The sequence below is a fragment of the Bos javanicus genome, chromosome 15 (genome assembly GCF_032452875.1).
Source record: "Bos javanicus breed banteng chromosome 15, ARS-OSU_banteng_1.0, whole genome shotgun sequence".
NCBI classification, from domain to species: domain Eukaryota; kingdom Metazoa; phylum Chordata; class Mammalia; order Artiodactyla; family Bovidae; genus Bos; species Bos javanicus.
Window position 1 is genome coordinate 24,769,521 of NC_083882.1, and position 17,519 is coordinate 24,787,039.

The following is a 17,519-nucleotide window of genomic DNA, read 5'->3' on the forward strand; positions in this document are numbered from 1 at the left end:
AGGAGGGAAGTAAGGCCACAAAGTTGTTGCCAGGCCCATACCGCCAATGAATGGCAGAACCCCAGAGCCCTGTCTGGCCAGTGGCCACTGTAGGGCTGTACCTCAGGGACATCCCCGAGTTGGCACGGCGTTATCTGGAAGGAAGTCTGCTCACAACAAAGGCTGGAGTTTCCATGGTAAGAGAGGTGTCGGTGCCTTTGCACCAGTTCCCACTATACCTTGATTAGCCAGACATGGAAGTTGCCCAGGAAAGAAAGGGGTTAAAGGCAGTGGGAAGGTGACCCCCATATCAGCGCCTTAAGATTTCAGAGACGTTTGTATGTTGTTTTTACTGCAACAGATTTATCATCCCACTTGTATTTTACTCAAAGTAATTCACCTTAAATAGGTATGCACTCATCTCAGTAGGAGGCTGACAGTGCTGTGGCTGGCGTTGTGCCCACAGTGTGTAGGGACCAGGGTCTGGTGCAGAGAGCCCTTCGTCCTGGGACGTGGGGGCGTGGCCGGAAATGTGCATTGTTGGTTTCTATGGGGGCTCATTAGGAGTGCGTAATCATCGGTGTCATCTGCCTTTATCTTCCACTCCCCAGAGAAAGTCTCCTAGAGACTGGACCAGAGAGGGAGTCTCTCCTCCTTTGTTTCTCTTGTTCTTTGGTCTGGGGTGGTAAGAATGTTTTAAATGTTATGAGATGTGTATTACATTCATTTGATGTCTGTGTGGGTCTCAGACACTGACCCCGGGGGAAGAGGAGCAAGCAGTGGTAATGACGAGGATGTCAATTTGACAACCAGCTTTTATTGAGCAGTTACTGGATGCCGGGCATGGTGGTAAAGACTTTACATATAGTATTTAAATGAGTCACCAGTCAGCCCTATGAAGTAGATACTCTGTGCCCAGTTTTACAGGTGAAGAAACAGGTCCAGAGAAGATAATTAGCTTACTAGGGGGTGGTAGTTAGAAATGGTAGAACCCAGGACTTGAACCTGTGTGTGTTTTGATTCCAGAGCAAGGGTTCTCCCTGCTATGCAGCTGTGTATTTAGTGTATGTGTTTCTATGGGCCATGGACTGTGTTTCTAAGCCTAGTGGGTTATCTGCTGGTGTTAAAAGTGGTAACAGAGGAGCTTTTCTAAGCCTCTCCGGGCTGAGAACTGAGTGATAGGGATGAGGGACACTGTGTTTGGCACTTAGCAGTGCATTGATGGGAAATTGACGTCTAGAGATCAGGAGAGTCTGCCGCCCAGAATCCCCGGTCATTCCGTGATCTCTGTCGCCTGGCCAGGGAGTCTGTCCTGGTGACTTTCTGAGTCCTACCTTTGATTGAGGCCCAGGGTTATTAGTTCACCCTGCCACCCCCATCTTGCAAGCTGGGCCAGGCCCGGAGGACCTTTCTCCTACTTGGTTGTCACGGAGAACTACCCTTGAACCATATCCTGAGCCAATCGATAGGGCTGGTTGTTTTCCGGGCAGCCCACATCTGCCCACCTGCCTTCCCTGTTTCCTCTCCCCTAAATCTGTGTCTCTTACAGAGATGCTGGTTCTGTATCAGTTTTTGTTTTGTTGATAAAGGTGAAAGAGTGCGTGAGTGAGCTAGAGAGAGAGCGAGCGCAGGCTTTCCAGCTCCTCTTAGGGAGTACACATCTTGAGTGAAAGAACATGCAGTGCTGGCCTTTGGAATTGGCAGCCAGTGTACTGTTCTCTGTCAGATAAGAGGTACTGTAAATAAAACTGTACACCATGGCCCGTTGTAAAATGCCCGGAGTCTGTACTCATTGTTCTGACAGCTTATGCTTTTTTTGGGTCTGCTGTTTTGGTACACTCTGTACTTCCTTATGTAAGCAGGCATGCATATCTCATCAGAACAGTCAAGATGTTTATTTTAAAATCTCAAGGAATTAAAAGAAAAAGGACACAGTACTCAACATTAGATGCTGGCAAACGTTAGGTGTTTTTTCACTGGTTCCTCCCTGCCCCCTCCCCGCCCCCTTCTTGTTAGCACGGGGGTGGGAGAGTTTTGGGAGACAAGGGATTTTGAAATTTTTTCCTTTTATCATTGGCTTGTGCCTTATTGGCTTCAGAGAGGCTCCAGGCCACATCTGATTGTGTGCAGTGCCTTCTCGTCCCCTCCCTTAGGTGCTCGGGACCCCCAACCCCATTTCTGGGCAAGAAGGCCCTGTGCTTTGCCAAGGAGGAGCGGCCCGAGGGGGTGGCAGGAGAGGAGGGTGGCTGTGGGCAGCCTGCCTGACATGCTTCTACTGGATTGCAGCTCTGTTGTTCGAATGCTGGGCATTGATAGAAAGCTTTATGGTTTTCAAAGTGCTTTTCTGGCATGTCTCGCCTTTGATTCCTGTGAGTCGGGGTGATCCTTAGCCCAGAGTGAAGCGGCTCCCACACACACAGAGGCCGCCTCCATGTGGGCTGTGGCAACTGCCTCCTTTCTTTTCACCCAGTCTTAACCTGCTGTGAGCCCTCCTCCTTCCTCTGGCCCTCGTTTCACTTTCTGGAGGCATCAGGGAGGAAGGGGAGAATTCAGAATGGTCAGGTGGCTCCTCCTACCCGCAACACCGCCCCCCCACCCCCGCCCCCGGAACCTTCTGTTGGATCCCTGGGTCGGGAAGATCCCCTGGAGAAGGGAATGGCAACCCACTCCAGAATTCTTGCCTGGAGAATCCCATGGACAGAGGAGCCTGGCAGGCTACAATCTGTGGGGCCCCAAAGAGTCGGCCACAATTGAGGGGCTAACATAGCCCCATTTTTCTCAGCTAAAGTCAGCGTCTGGACTAGGAGTGGGTGTGCTCAGCAGATCTCTGCCAGCCTGTGGAGGGTCCACCTGGGCTGATCAGAAGCTGCCGAGTGGGCTGGAGGGAGGGCTTGCTTGTTCGCTGCAGCGGAGTGAGCCCTGGGCGGCTGGACAGGGAGCCAGAGGGCGGGCAGAGGAGAGGGGCATCTTGCTCCAGGGGAAGCTGACAGCTCCACTTCCTGTTTCCCATTCCCTTTCCTCCACACTGCCTGAGTTCCAGGCGGAGACCGTGTCCTTGAGTTTTGAAAAAGGGACAGCAGGCAGCCCAGCACGTGTAGACCAAGGACTCTGCCACCCCCTAGGGGATGGCCTGGCAGTGCCCAGAGTGCCCAGTGTCCCCTTCACAGGCCAGTTCTGCAAACCAGGAACCTGCCTGAGGGTTTCTTTGTTTATGGGGCAATTAGTGAGCGCCACCCACGCGTCAGGTACTGCGGAGAGAATTGGGGATGGAATAGAGTGGTGGTCCCCAACGTTTTGGGCACCAGGACCAGTTTTGGGGGATGATTCAGGGGGGTGGGGAGCTCGTTTGGGGATGATTTGAGCAGATTACGTTTACTATGCAGTTTATTTCTGTTATTGTTACATCAGCTCCACCTCAGATCATCAAACATTAGATCCCAGAGGTTGGGGGCCCCTGGAGTAGAGGACAAGCCAGATGCCAGCCCTGCCTGCTCTCATGGAGCTTGCAGTCTGCTGGGGAGACAGAGAGAGGAAAGGAGTCCGGCAGGCAGCCAGACCTGTGAATGGAGCTCCTCGGGCAGCGATGTAGAAGCTGCAGGGGTGTGTGGGGAAGGGGGCAGGATACAGAGAGCTGTCAATACTGACACGTTGGTCCTCTGATAGATTGCTCTGCTCCCTCAACAAGACAATCCCTCACCTTTTAAATTAGCACGACAAGGCATGTGTGCGTGTGCGTGTGTGTGTGTGATTATAGTGAAATATGTCTTTACAAATGTGAGCTCACTTTACAAAAGATAAATGGCCCCCAAATAGCTGTACATTGAATTTCAGTAAAATCAATCATACTTCGCACAAAGGAGTTCTTGAAAGGAGTCCTGGCCCCGAGCCCATCTGGGCTGGTGGTCAGTGTCACTGACCGGTTCTGTGGCTCTGCCCCGGCCCGTGGGGCCCAGCACTTTGCCCAGCTTCTTACAGCCCCTTTGGGACTGTCTCTTGCTGTTCCCATTTTACAGAGGGAGCGACAGTCTCACTGAGATTAGGCAACTCGCCGAGGGTCACAGCTGGTGATTTGCTTAGCTGGGATTTGAACTCTGATCTGTCCGATCTGAATCCTGCGCTCCTAACCACATTCTGCTGTGCCCCTTCCACCCGCCAAGGTATAAAGAACATCAGTAATCTCCTGTCCACAGAGTGCCTGGTGATTAACTAGAGATTTGTTGTCATTAACTACATGATCTCTTCGGGTTCTCATAGCCTCAAGTGAGGCAAATGGATCCGATCATTCCCACTTTACAGACAGAGATGCAGGTGTGTTGAGATGTGATGAGGGGTGTGAGGTCCATGGCGGGGCGTGGCTGAGGCGGGCCTGGGACCCGTTCTCACTGCTGTGGATCAAGCCATTCTCTCCTCTGGTCCACCCTGATCTGTAATAGCTGGGGAACAGCGAGGGTCTAGACCGCTTGATCATCATGTGGCTTTGCCTGTTTGCTGTTGAATTTGTCCTCCTATGTTTCAAACCCTATCTGTCCCTCTCCGCTCTCTGACACGTGCCAACCAGCCAGCCTCCTCGCTCTTCCTTTGTCTGGAACGGACTTTCTTAAGACTGTGGGCTCACCTCCTCAGATGTCAGCTCATCGCATAAAAACAGCCCCCGCCTTCTTTGGCCCTCTTCACGTATTTAGTTCTCTCTTTATGGCTTATTGCCACCTGTTTTATATCTACCTGACTTTTAACAGTGTTTCCCCTCTTGAATATAAGCTTCTTGAGGGCCAGGATGTGTTCTTTCTCCATGTGCTATAATTCCCCCTCTTGGCAACTACTTAACAGACATCCAGAGAACATCCCCTTTGTGTAGGGAGGGGATGGCAAGGAATGTCTGTCCCTGAGCCCTGCCCTGCATGAGCCCTAAGAAATTTTTTGGGGGGCTGTAAATGCTGCTGTGTCCTTACGTGCCCATTGTGTTCAACTGGCAGGACCTTCCCGCCCACCCCCTTGCCCTGATGCTTTATAAATGTATTAGTGGCTGGGTGATGTCACCGTAATGCATTTTGGGAATGGCCATGTGGTTTATGCACACTTGAGTTGCTCTGAATGCAAACCTGACATCACACTGGAGGCAGCAGCAAACAACATATGCACAGTAAACAGGCAGAGACTGTCCTATTGATTAACAGATGAGGCCTCTATTATCGATCAAAGCTTGGTGAGGAAATTTATCACTTTTAATTTCAGGGCTGCCAAATATTTCTGCCTCTGAGCCAGCCATTACAGACACAATTTAAAGGCACACACCTCCTTGGGAGAGGGGGGGCTCTCTGCCTCCCTGTACCCGGTTCTTACATCCTGTAACTGCCTGCCCTTGCTCCTGGGCTTAGTGTTTGCGGAGGGAGTCTGGGTGGGGATGGGGAGTACAGAGGCTTCGTGAGTGGAGGCGGGCGTGGGAGCCTATGTCCTTGGTATCCACGTGGGAGGGGGTCGTCACCCACAGTCACTGAGGATGGGGGACTTTCACACACTCAGCTCAGTTTGTGACTTCGGCAAGGCAAGGGGTGGAGGGCAGAGGACTTTGAGGGCAGCCAGATGTGGTCAGGCCTGGGCCAAGCCGCTACCCTTGCGAAGATCACGTGTGGTATCATATGCTTTATCTTCATCTGGCTTCTACGATGTCACACATCCGGCCCGTGATTGCCTACCTGGCCTCTCCCTGCTTCTCAGTCATTAAAGCAGATGCTCCTGCAGCCACACGGTGGGCTGTTTTCTAAGAATCCTCATCACCACAGCCCTTTGAAGCTGCAGCCCGAGTGGGCTCCTCACCCAGAGGCAGGGCTCTAGCATCATGGCGAGGGTAATGGTGGGCCCTCCCCTTTCCAGCCCCTGCTTCCCTCCTGAGGCCCTCCTTCCCTTTCTTCTTTAGAGACCCAGGAAGGGACCTCTCTGGTGGTCTAATAGTTAAGACACTCCACCTGTCCATTGCCGGGAGCACAGGTTCAGTCCTTGGTCAGGGAACTAAGATCCCACATGCCACGTGGCGTGGCCAGCAAAACCTGTAAGTCCTTTAGGGAGCTGTGAGAACTGGTAGGATCAAAGCAAAAATTAGGGTTAAAATCCAGTTCCTTACAGATCTGCAGAAATTCACTGCTGGCTGATGATTTGGAGCTGGGGGGAGTTTCTCACTGTAAGCGGGGATGGTTTCCTCCGCTCCGAGGCTTCCCACCTCTGCCCTTTGAGGTACTTGCTGCATTTCCTGTATGAATGGATGAAAAGTGGCCTGGCTGCCTCCAGGGTGGATGCACATGGTGACTGCTTTGCCATCAAGTTCCCTGGCTCTTTCTTAGAAGCTCTTGAAGCCGCTTACAGATGCTTGGCCTTAGGACACCCTGCAACTTGTAGGGATACCCGGAGGGGATCATGGTATTCTCCCTGCCTTGAGGCAAAATTCTACTCAGCCACTGAAGACAAATGACACTATTTATTTTTGAAACTCTTTAAGGAAAAGTAATTTCATATTTTTCCTGGGGCACTTTATCATTCATTTATTTAGTCAGCTGTGTAATATTTATTGGGCCCCTGCTGCTGCTGCTGCGTCGCTTCAGTCGTGTCCGACTCTGTGCGACCCCATAGACGGCAGCCCACCAGGCTCCCCCGTCCCTGGGATTCTCCAGGCAAGAACACTGGAGTGGGTTGCCATTGCCTTCTCCAATGCATGAAAGTGAAAAGGGAAAGTGAAGTCGCTCAGTCATGTCCGACGCTTAGCGACCCCATGGACTGCAGCCTACCAGGCTCCTCCATCCATGGGATTTTCCAGGCAAGAGTACTGGAGTGGGGTGCCATTGCCTTCTCCATTGGGCCCCTAATAGAGGGTATATCCTGCCCCTTGTCAGGAATGTAGACAAGATCAATGCCCTAAATGTTTATTAGTATTTAGGTCTATACTGGTATAACTTGTATTCTGAATTCTCGCCCTTAGTGTGCTAAATACTCTAAGACAATTATAAGACGCTTGCTCCTTGGAAGAAAAGCTATGACAAACCTAGACAGTATATTAAAAAGCAGAAACATCACTTTGCTGACAGAGGTCCATATAGTCACAGCTATAGTTTTTCCAGTAGTCATGGATGAATGTGAGAGTTCGTCCATGTGTGAGGACGAACCGTGAGGATCACAAAGAAGGCTGAGCACCAAAGAATTGATGCTTTTTAACTGTGGTGCTGGAGAAGACTGTTAAGAGTCCCTTGGACTGCAAGGAGATCAAACCAGTCAGTCCTAAAGGAGATCAATCCTAAATATTCATTGGAAGGATTGATGCTGAAACTGAAGCTCCAATACTTTGGTCACCTGATGCCAGAAGTCAACTCATTGGAAAAGACCCTGCTGCTGGGAAAGATTGAAGGCAAGAGGAGAAGAGGGTGACAGAGGATGATATGGTTGGATGACATCACCGACTCAATGGGCATGAGTTTGAACAAACCGTAGGAGACAGTGAAGGATAAGGAAGCCGGGAGTGCTGCAGTTTATGGAGTGCAAAGAGTTGGACACAGCTTAGGGACTGAATAACAAAGATTTTAAAATTACCTCAAAGCAGTGAAACACCTGGGGTAACAAGCAAATTTGGCCTTGGAGTACAGAATGAAGCAGGGCAAAGGCTAATAGAGTTTTGCCAAGAGAACGCACGGGTCATAGCAAACACCCTCGTCCAACAACACAAGAGAAGACTCTACACATGGACATCATCAGATGGTCAACGCCGAAATCAGATTGATTATATTCTTTGCAGCCAAAGATGGAGAAGCTCTATACAGTCAGCAAAAACAAGACTGGGAGCTGACTGTGGCTCAGATCATGAACTCCTTATTGCCAAATTCAGACCTAAATTGAAGAAAGTAGGGGAAACCACAAGACCATTCAGATATGACCTAAATCAAATCCCTTATGATTATACAGTGGAAGTGAGAAATAGATTTAAGGGACTATGTCTGATACAATGTCTGATGAACTATGGACAGAGGTTCATGACATTGTACAGGAGACAGGGATCAATACCATCCCCAAGAAAAAGAAATGTAAAAAAGCAAAATGGCTGTCTGAGGAGGCCTTACAAATAGATGTGAAAAGAAGAGAAGCGAAAAGCAAAGGAAAAAAGGAAAGATATATCCATTTGAATGCAGAGTTCCAAAGAATAGCACGGAGAGGTAAGAAAGTCTTCCTCAGCGATCAATGCAAAGAAATAGAGGAAAAGAATAGAATGGGAAAGACTAGACATCTCTTCAAGAAAATTAGAGATACCAAGGCAACATTTCATGCAAAGATGGGCTCAATAAAGGACAGAAATGGTATGGACCTAACAGAATCGGAAGATATTAAGAGAAGGTGGCAAGAATACACAGAAGAACTGTACAAAAAAAATCTTCATGACCCAGATAATCATGATGGTGTGATCACTCACTGAGAGCCAGACATCTTGGAATGTGAAGTCAAGTGGGCCTTAGGAAGCATCACTATGAACAAAGCTAGTGGAGGTGATGGAATTCCAGTTGAGCTATTTCAAATCCTGAAAGATGAGGCTGTGAAAGTGCTGTAATCAATATGCCAGCAAATTTGGAAAACTTAGCAGTGGCCACAGAACTGGAAAAGGTCAGTTTTCATTCCAATTCCAAAGAAAGGCAATGCCAAAGAATGCTCAAACTACCACACATTGCATTCATCTCATACGCTAGTAAAGTAATGCTCAAAATTCTCCAAGCCAGGCTTCAGCAATACGTGAACTGTGAACTTCCAGATATTCAGGCTGGTTTTAGAGAAGGCAGAGGAACCAGAGATCAAATTGCCAACATCCTCTGGATCATCGAAAGAGCAAGAGAGTTCCAGAAAAACATCTATTTCTGCTTTATTGACTATGCCAAAGCCTTTGACTGTGTGGATCACAATAAACTGTGGGAAATTTCTTAAAGAGATGGGAATACCAGACCACCTGACCTGCCTCTTGAGAAACCTATATGCAGGTCAGGAAGCAACAGTTAGAACTGAACATGGAACAACAGACTGGACATGGAACAACAATAGGAAAAGGAGTACGTCAAGGCTGTACATTGTCACCCTGCTCATTTAACTTATCTGCAGAGTACATCATGAGGCATGCTGGGCTGGAAGAAGCACAAGCTATAATCAAGATTGCCAGGAGAAATATCACTAACCTCAGATATGCAGATGACATCACCCTTATGGCAGAAAGTGGAGAACTAAAGAGCCTCTTGATGAGAGTGAAAGAGGAGAGTGAAAAAGTTGGCTTAAAGCTCAACATTCAGAAAACTAAGATCATGGCATCTGGTCCCATCACTTCATGACAAATAGATGTGGAACAGTGGCTGACTTTATTTTTTGGGGCTCCAAAATCACTGCAGATGGTGATTATAGCCATGAAATTAAAAGACGCTTATCCTTGGAAGGAAAGTTATGACCAACCTAGACAGCATATTAAAAAGCAGAGACATTACTTTGTTAACAATGATCCGTCTAGTCAAGGCTATGGTTTTTTCCAGTGGTCGTGTATGGATGTGAGAGCTGGACTCTAAAGAAAGCTGAGCACCGAAGAATTGAAGCTTTTGAACTGTAGTGTTGGAGAAGACTCTTGAGAGTTCCTTGGACTGCAAGAAGATCCAACCAGTCCATCCTAAAGGAGATCAGTCCTGGGTGTTCATTGGAAGGACTGATGTTGAAGCTGAAACTCCAATACTTTGGCCACCTGATGCGAAGAGCTGACTCATTTGAAAAGATCCTGATGCTGGGAAAGATTGAGGGCAGGAGGAGAAGGGGTTGACAGAGGATGAGATGGTTGGATGGCGTCACCTACTCAATGGATATGAGTTTGGGTAGACTCCAGGAGTTGGTGATGGACAGGGAGGTCTGCTGCGGTTCATGGGTTTGCGAAGAGTTGGACACGACTGAGTGACTGAAGTGAAAAGCAGTGGAACTTTTTTCTCCTAACTAGAATTTTACACAAAACTTTGAGGTATAAAAGGGATACATTGGATTTTTTTGTAGGGGGAGAAAGTCTAGAGCCCACCTTCATATTCATGAGGCATCTTTGCAGATGAAACCCTAGGGAGGCTGAAGGGCACAGGGGTTCAGAGGAAAGGCTCTGACAGAGTCGGGCTGCCTGTGTTCAAGTCCACTGCTGCAGTTAGCTGCTGTGTGACGTTGAGGAAGCTCCTCGACCTCTGTGGACTTGAGTTGAATCATCCGCTGAATGGGGGTAATCACACTATGTGCTTTAAAAGCTTGTTAGGAGTAAATGAAATGATACATGCCAAATACCCACCTGACGCCTGGTATATGCTCTGTTGTTTAGTTGCTTAAGTCGTGTGTGACTCTTGCAACCCCGTGAACTGTAGCCCACCAGGACATCTGAGGTGGTTTGCAAACAGCACTAGACTGCTTTCTGCTATAAATATGTGAAAGAAATAGCTGTGCCTCTCACGCTACTTCAGTACAAACCTAAAACACAGGCACACTTAAAAGTGCTCAGACTCGTCGAAAGGAGCAAAGCGCAGCAGCAGATAGCAGATTGGAAAGGGCAGAGCCACGAGGGGCTGGCGTGTTTGGCACATGTGTACTTTGGTCTTGTAAATGGGCTAGGACTGGAATGGACAGGAATGAAGAGAGGCGTTGCTCGGTCACCGTGACCCAGGAGGGCCCCGCGGCACCCAGAGAGGGCTGGCAAGGACAGTTCCCAGTGGAGCTGGACAGCTGACCAGGTGAGCTGATGGAACACGTTGAAAGCCAAGTAGAGGAGTTTAGTGAAAGTTGCTCAGTCGTGTCCGACTCTTTGCAACCCCATGGACTGCAGAGTCCATGGAATTCTCCAGGCCAGAATACTGGAGTGGGTAACCATTCGCTTCTCCAGGGGATCTTCCCAACCCAGGGATCCAACCCAGGTCTGCCGCATTCCAGGCAGATTCTTTACCAGCTGAGCCACCAGGGACGCCCAAGGAGGAGTTTAGAGTCAGTGCAAATTGTGAGCCGTTGTATATTTTTGAGCAAGGAAGTGTGAGGAATCAGGAACCTGCCTCTGTTGGTGGGTCAGAGGGTGGCTGGTGGTGTGGTAGTCCTCCTCGAGTCATCCAGTGTTCTGGGCACGACCCACAAGGGCCTCAGTAGGTGCAGTGGTTATCAACATGCAGGGGGCGAGATGCATCTAGAAGACATTTGGAGGGAAACCTGCCGAAGCTTGTGACAGGTGCCCCCTAGATGAAGTAACAGAGCCTTGAAAGCCATTAGCAAGTGGTAGAAAGTCATCATCACATTGTGGCCCTGTTAATTTTGATGCTTGTAAAAATGGTTCCAAAAAAGCTGATCCAATTGAATTGCACTGAACTGATTTTGTTTATTCCACAGATACGTATAGTCATTCATTCCCACTGGGTGTTAGGCAGATACAACTGTGCATGCCATGACTTACTTCCTCCCTTGGGGAGCTGGAGATGGGTCCACAGGCATTTAGGAGAGAGCCTGGTGAGACCGCAACCTGGAACAAACAGAGTGCTGTGGGAGCCTGGAGAGGGGCCCCGTCACCAGACCCGGGGCAAGGGTTGGAGCTGAGGCGTGATAATGATGTACTGTGGGGCTGGAGAGAGGGGTGGACTGTCAGAGCCAGAGGCGATGCAGAAGGATGCTCAGAGAGCTCACAGTGTGGAAGTGCGGGGCTCCTCCAGGGGGACCAGAGCTTCTCAGGAGGGCTGGAGACCAGGGAACGAGGATGAGGAGCGAGAGAAGAAGCAGGAGAGAGAAGCGTGAAAGGGCTTTGTGAGTTACCCCGTGGACTGTGGACTTTATTCTGAAGGAGAGTCATTCAGAGATTTTAAATCGTTAGCTGCCGGTGGTGCCTGGGGGGTAGACAGTTAAATATTTTAAGTTTATTTTTTGGTAGGTGTGGTTTGGTTTGACTTTTTAAAAATATCTACGTTTATTTATTTGGCTGCTCCAGGCCTTAGCTGCAGACCTTCGAACTTCTTTGAGACATTCTAACTCTTAGTTGTGGCATGTGGGATCTAGTTCTTTGACCAGGGACTGAACCCCAGCACCCTGCATTGGAAGCCTAGACACCAGACCACCAGGAAAGTCCCGACAGTTTGGTTTTAGACACACAGAAAGTGGAAGTGTTAGTTGCTCAGATGTGTCCAACTTTCTGCAGTCCCATGGACTGTAGCCCACAGGCTCCTCTGTTCATGAGATTTCCCAGGCAAGACTCTTGGAGTGAGTTGCCATTTCCTTCTCCAGGGGCTCTTCCTGACACAGGGATGGAACCTGGGTCTCCTGCATTGCAGGCAGATTCTTTAGCAAATCTGAGCCACCAGGGAAGCCCCCGGGCGTACCCAGTTAGGGAATTATCCAGGTACTGATGTGTCAGCAGTTTCTTTTTCCCCCGTATAGTCTGGGCAGCAGGGCACGTTTCCCCTCACACTATCAGGGACTCCTTTCCATCCCTCACTGGGTTCCAGCCCCTCAGGATACCCCTTCTTCTTGCACATCTCTCCCGGATCCCTTCGCTGTTTGTTATGGCTGTTCTGGTTCTGTTCCCGCTTCCGTCTGGGAGAGCCCTCGGTGGGGGCATTTGGGAGCTCAGTTGGGTGGGTGATCACATCTTGGAGGTGGGGCCAGGCTGGCTCTGGGGCCATGGGTTATCCCTGACTTGAGATTTTCACAGGTGTTCAGCCCCTTCCCCCAGGGTCCACCTGCACGATTTTAGCCCAGGACCCCTTTTCCTAATGCAGTGTCACTCTTAATAATAATAATAATAATAAGTGTCACCTCCCCTTTGTTTCAGCGGGTGCCAAAGCCTTTGTCTGCGATCAGTGTGGTGCCCAGTTCTCGAAGGAGGAAGCCCTGGAGACGCACAGGCAGACCCATACTGGTGAGTGAGTGACCCCATCCTCCAGCGTCTCCCTTGTGATGGTGCATGGACGTGAGTATCTTGGCCCTTGTTTCCCTGGGGAGCTGTGAGTGGGGTGGTTTGTGCCATCTTCAGCTACCCTTGCTGGTGGAGCTGGCAGGGCAGGAACTTATAAGTGTGGCTTTGCCCCAGAAGAACAGCTGCCCTGGTTCAGGCCAAGGTCTCTGTCTCTAATAGGCCACTTGGAGCCCATCTTCATGGAGATGATGGTACTTTCAGAGGCTTTAGAAAGTCAGTGATGTTGTCTAACTCTGAAGCCCTTGTGCGGCCCAGTGGGCTGTCCCTCCGTCTGCAAGAGTCTAGTCATTGTCTAAAAGAAAGCAGTCTGTCCACAGGCGTGCATGTGAACAGTATTATCCAACAGTGATATTGCTGTGATCTCAAACCATTGATTTCATAGCATCAGCGTCATCTCATCATGGTACTTGGCGTCATCTTCATCATTGTAGCTCATGCTTACTGAGCATTCACAACATGCCAGGCCCTGTTCTTGGTGCTTTACCTGATCTCAGTTAGCCAATTTTTCCATAACTCTATAAAGTAGAAAGCTACTTCCATGTCATGGATAAGGAAACTGAGATTCAAAGGAGGGTAAGTGACTTGCTGAAGTGAGTAGTGGGGACAGGAATGGTACTGGTTTGATCCTGACACTGCCATTTACTGTTTGTGGAGCCATGAATCAGTTACTTAAGCTCTCTTAATTTGGGTTTCCTCACCTGTTGGAAAAGTAGGGTAACACTAGCATCTACCATGTAGCATAGATTTGTTGGGGGGATTAAATAAGATATTTTATTTGGAGCATTTAGGGGAATGCTTGGCTCATGATAAGTGTTCGATAAATAGTAGTAGATGTGTTTAATTTAATAAATATTTATTGAGTTCCTGTAACATGCTGGGAACTGTTGGGGTCTTTAAGGTCTAGTAACATATGAGACAGATAGCATTCTTCATGGAACTGAGATTCCAGTAGGGCAATAGGCACATGATTGTGTGGTAATAATGCCAGGCTGTAATAAGCACGAGTGAGAAAAAATATAGCAGGATAAGGGAGGAAAGGGGTATTTTAGATCAGATGGTCAGTCTTCTCTGAGAGGGTGACATCTGAGCCCAGCCGTAAAGTTGGAAAGCGAGATAGTTACTTAAAGTTTTCAGGGAAGAAGATCTGAGTAAAGGGAACACACACTCCTGCACGTGGGTTGAATTTGACAGGTTCGTGGAAGAGCAGTGTGGTGGTAGGGGGCAGGCAGTGAGGTGCAGAGAGTGGTGGGAGATGAGGTCAGAAATCAGGTGGGTCTCTCAATCCTGGCACGGAATTTAGATTTTATTCTGTATGTGCCAAGAGTCCATGGTTGGGGTTGGGGAGGGGAGGATAAAATATTTGCGAATCATACATCTGATTAGAAACCTTCAGTTTGAAAGTATCAGGAACTCTTAGGACTCTGATAAAAATACAGATAACCCAAGCAAAAACTGTGCAGAGGATCTGACTGAATAGACATGTCTCCAAAAGAAACAAATAGTCATTGAGCGCATGAAAAGATGCTTGACATCATTAGCCATCGGGGAACTACAAATCAAAATCACAATGAGATACTAAATGCTTTACACCCACCAAGATGTAGCTTAGTAAAAATGCAGGCAGTGAGAAGTGTTGTTGAGATTGTGGAAAAATCAGGACCCTCGTACACTGCTGTTGGGAGTGTAAAATGGTACAGCCCTGGAAAACAGGCAGTTCCTCAAAAAGGTAAACAGGTACTCTGACCCAGGAATTCCACTCCTGTGTATATGAAAACATATATCTACACAAAAACTTGCACATAAGTTGTTCTTAACGGCATTTTTATAATAGCCAAAACTTGCACATAAGTGTTCTTAACAGCATTTTTATAATAGCCAAAAAGGTAGACATAACTCAGTGTCTACCTGCTGATGAATGGATACACAGAATGTAGTTTATCCATCAATGGAGTATTACTCATCTATAAAAAGGAATGAAATGCTGATACATTCTAAACATTTTAAAGAGGAATCCTAAAAACATTATGCTCAGTGGAAGAATCCAGTCACAAAGGCCATGTGTTGTATGATTCTGCTTATATGAAACATCCAGAATAGGCGAATCTCCAGACAGAAAGTAAATTAGTTAGGGGCTGGGAGGTTTGGGAGGACATGGTAAATGCTAATGGGTATGGAGTTTCTTTTTGGGGTGATTAAAATGTTCTAAAATGTGGTGATGGTTATGCATCTCTGAATACATTAAAAAGTACTGACTTTGTCCTTGAAAAGCGTGAATGGTGTATCATATGGTATATGAATTATGACTCAGTAATACACACGCATTGTGCACACACACACACCTATGCAAACATTTGTAGAAAATGGGCTAAACAGTCCATTGGAGGGTGTTGAATGGAGGACGACATGACTTGATTTATGGGTTTAAAATATCACCCCAGTTCCGGTGTTGATAATTGACCGCAGGAGTGTTTGTTACCAATTGGTATGCAAGGAAAACCGCTCTAACAGTAGAGTAAAGCCACACTGTGTTAACGTATCAGACGTTTCTATAGGTGACTGTGCTCAGCTGAGCAGTTTTCACTTGGGGTCTCTCGCATGGTTGCATTGGGTGGTGTGTGGGCCTGGGTGTCCACGATGGCGCCCTCCCTCTCGTATCTGCCTCCCAGTCCTCCTCCCAGTGGCCTCTCTCTGCAGCAGAGCAGCCTGGACCTGTCACTCAGGGTTCCAAGAGTCAGGAAGCAGAAACTGCCAGCCTTCTTAAAAGGCAGGCTGGAAGCACGTAGCATCACTTCCACCATCGTTCATTGCTCTCAGCAGGCACAGGTCAACCCCAGGTTCGAAGGATGGAAGAGCAGATTCCCTCTCTTCGTGGAGACTGACGGACACACAGGGAAAGAGGGACTGGTGGCAGCCCTCCGTGAAAGCAGGCCCCTGAGCTGCTTCTGGGGCCGGAAGGGAAGAAGGAAGACCAGTCAGCTGCTGCTGCTGTTTGTGATCGCCATCAGTATTTTCTTGTCTTCCTGCCCCTCAAAATCAGCCTCTCCATGTGGAAGACATATGTCATAGTCCTGGTATCATGCACTCTGGGCTGGTGTTGCCCTGACCTGTGGCATTAAGCAGAACTTTCTAGGTGAGCTGTGAGCCCAGTCAGAGTCTCCCTGGCTCGGTTCTAGAGAAGGGGACTTGGCCAGAAGATTTTGCCCAGGATCTCAGAGCTGGTTTTCTTAAAAGCCAGGGAAGGATGCATGTCTCCCAGACTCCCGGCTATTTCTTGTTGCCTCTGGACCATACGTGTAACTGAGAATCCTGCTCTGAGAATTCCAACTGGGGGCTGAGGACACCGAACTCTGAGCCAGCTTTGCAAAGCAGCTTAATTCTGTCTGTCCAGATTAAATTTGCAGCAGCAGGGAGCAAGCTGCCCTAACTGCCAGGGCCAGGGCAAGAGACTGAGTCCCTGCCAGGTGAGCAGATGGGGGTGTTGTTCACAGACAGGACCCCCACACATTTATTGAGCACCTTCTGTGTACCTGGCACCCACTGGGACACCGCAGTGAGCAACGCAGACGTGCTCCCTATGTTGTTTTTCAGACAACTTTAGTGAGATGTAATTCACATCCTGGTCACATGTTTAAAGGATCCAGTTCTGTAGTTTTTGATATATTAGTGTATTTTTAAGACTGTCATAAAAGATATATAAATTTGCCATTTTAACTTTAAAGTGTGTAATTCGGTGGTGTAAATGACATTGCAACCTGTTTTTAGAGTTTGGTATTGATTGGGCTTTGAAAACCAGGAGGTGTCTTAGGACTAACGCCTTTCCAGGATTTATTAAGTTAGTGAGGACTTGAAAGTGACCGACATTTTTCAGAAAAGAATATTAGTTCCAAGTACTTTGGCCACCTGATGCAAAAGGTCAACTCATTGGAAAAGACCCTGATGTTGGGAAAAGACAGGGCAGGAGAAGAAGGGGGTGACAGAGGATGAGATTGATCGGATGGCATCGTCAACTCAACAGACATGAGTCTGAGCAAACTCTGGGAGATAGTGGAGGACGGGAAGGCCTGACGCGTCAGATATGACGGAGAGACTGAACAACAGTGATTGGAAAGAACCTGGAGTTTGAGTCAGAAGCTGGGGAGGGGGTGGAATCTAACTTCGCTGTCTAGCAGGTGGATAACCTTGTTCCTCGTCCTTTCTGCCCTTCAGATCTCCTCACCTGCAAAGGGGTATAGTGCCCCCCTTTCTGTAGCAGAGGTGGAGCCCGGCTCCTTCAGACCTGTGTGGGGGCCGGGGACAGTACTGTGAAGCAGGCGTGTGGGAATCTGAGTTCCCTGACCGGGGATCAAGCCTGTGCCCCTTACATTAGAAGTAAGTCTTAACCTCCGGAGTCTTAACCCTCAGACTTACTTCTGCTTTATCTCCAAGTTGCATCCAAATTGCGCAGAAGAAACCAGGGTGGATGCTTTAACAAGGGCTCCCTTCCCCCCCTGGCTGTGAGCGAGGGGCAAGCTCCCTTGCCAGGAGAAGCGTTTGGCCCCTCCTGGTGTTGGGCAGGCTGTCCTCAGCTGGGTACAGA

At 48.5% G+C, this 17,519-nt stretch overlaps 1 protein-coding gene across 4 annotated transcripts in view; it reads left to right on the forward strand.

The window, feature by feature from the left end:
• The window catches only part of ZBTB16 (zinc finger and BTB domain containing 16), a 204,807-nt gene that overhangs the window by 121,362 nt on the left and 65,926 nt on the right, over positions 1-17,519 (forward strand). For all 4 annotated transcript variants that reach the window (XM_061440362.1, XM_061440361.1, XM_061440365.1 and 1 more), the window contains exon 4: positions 12,800-12,886. In XM_061440362.1, coding sequence (XP_061296346.1) covers positions 12,800-12,886 — 87 coding nt within the window. The remainder of the gene's footprint in view (positions 1-12,799; positions 12,887-17,519) is intronic.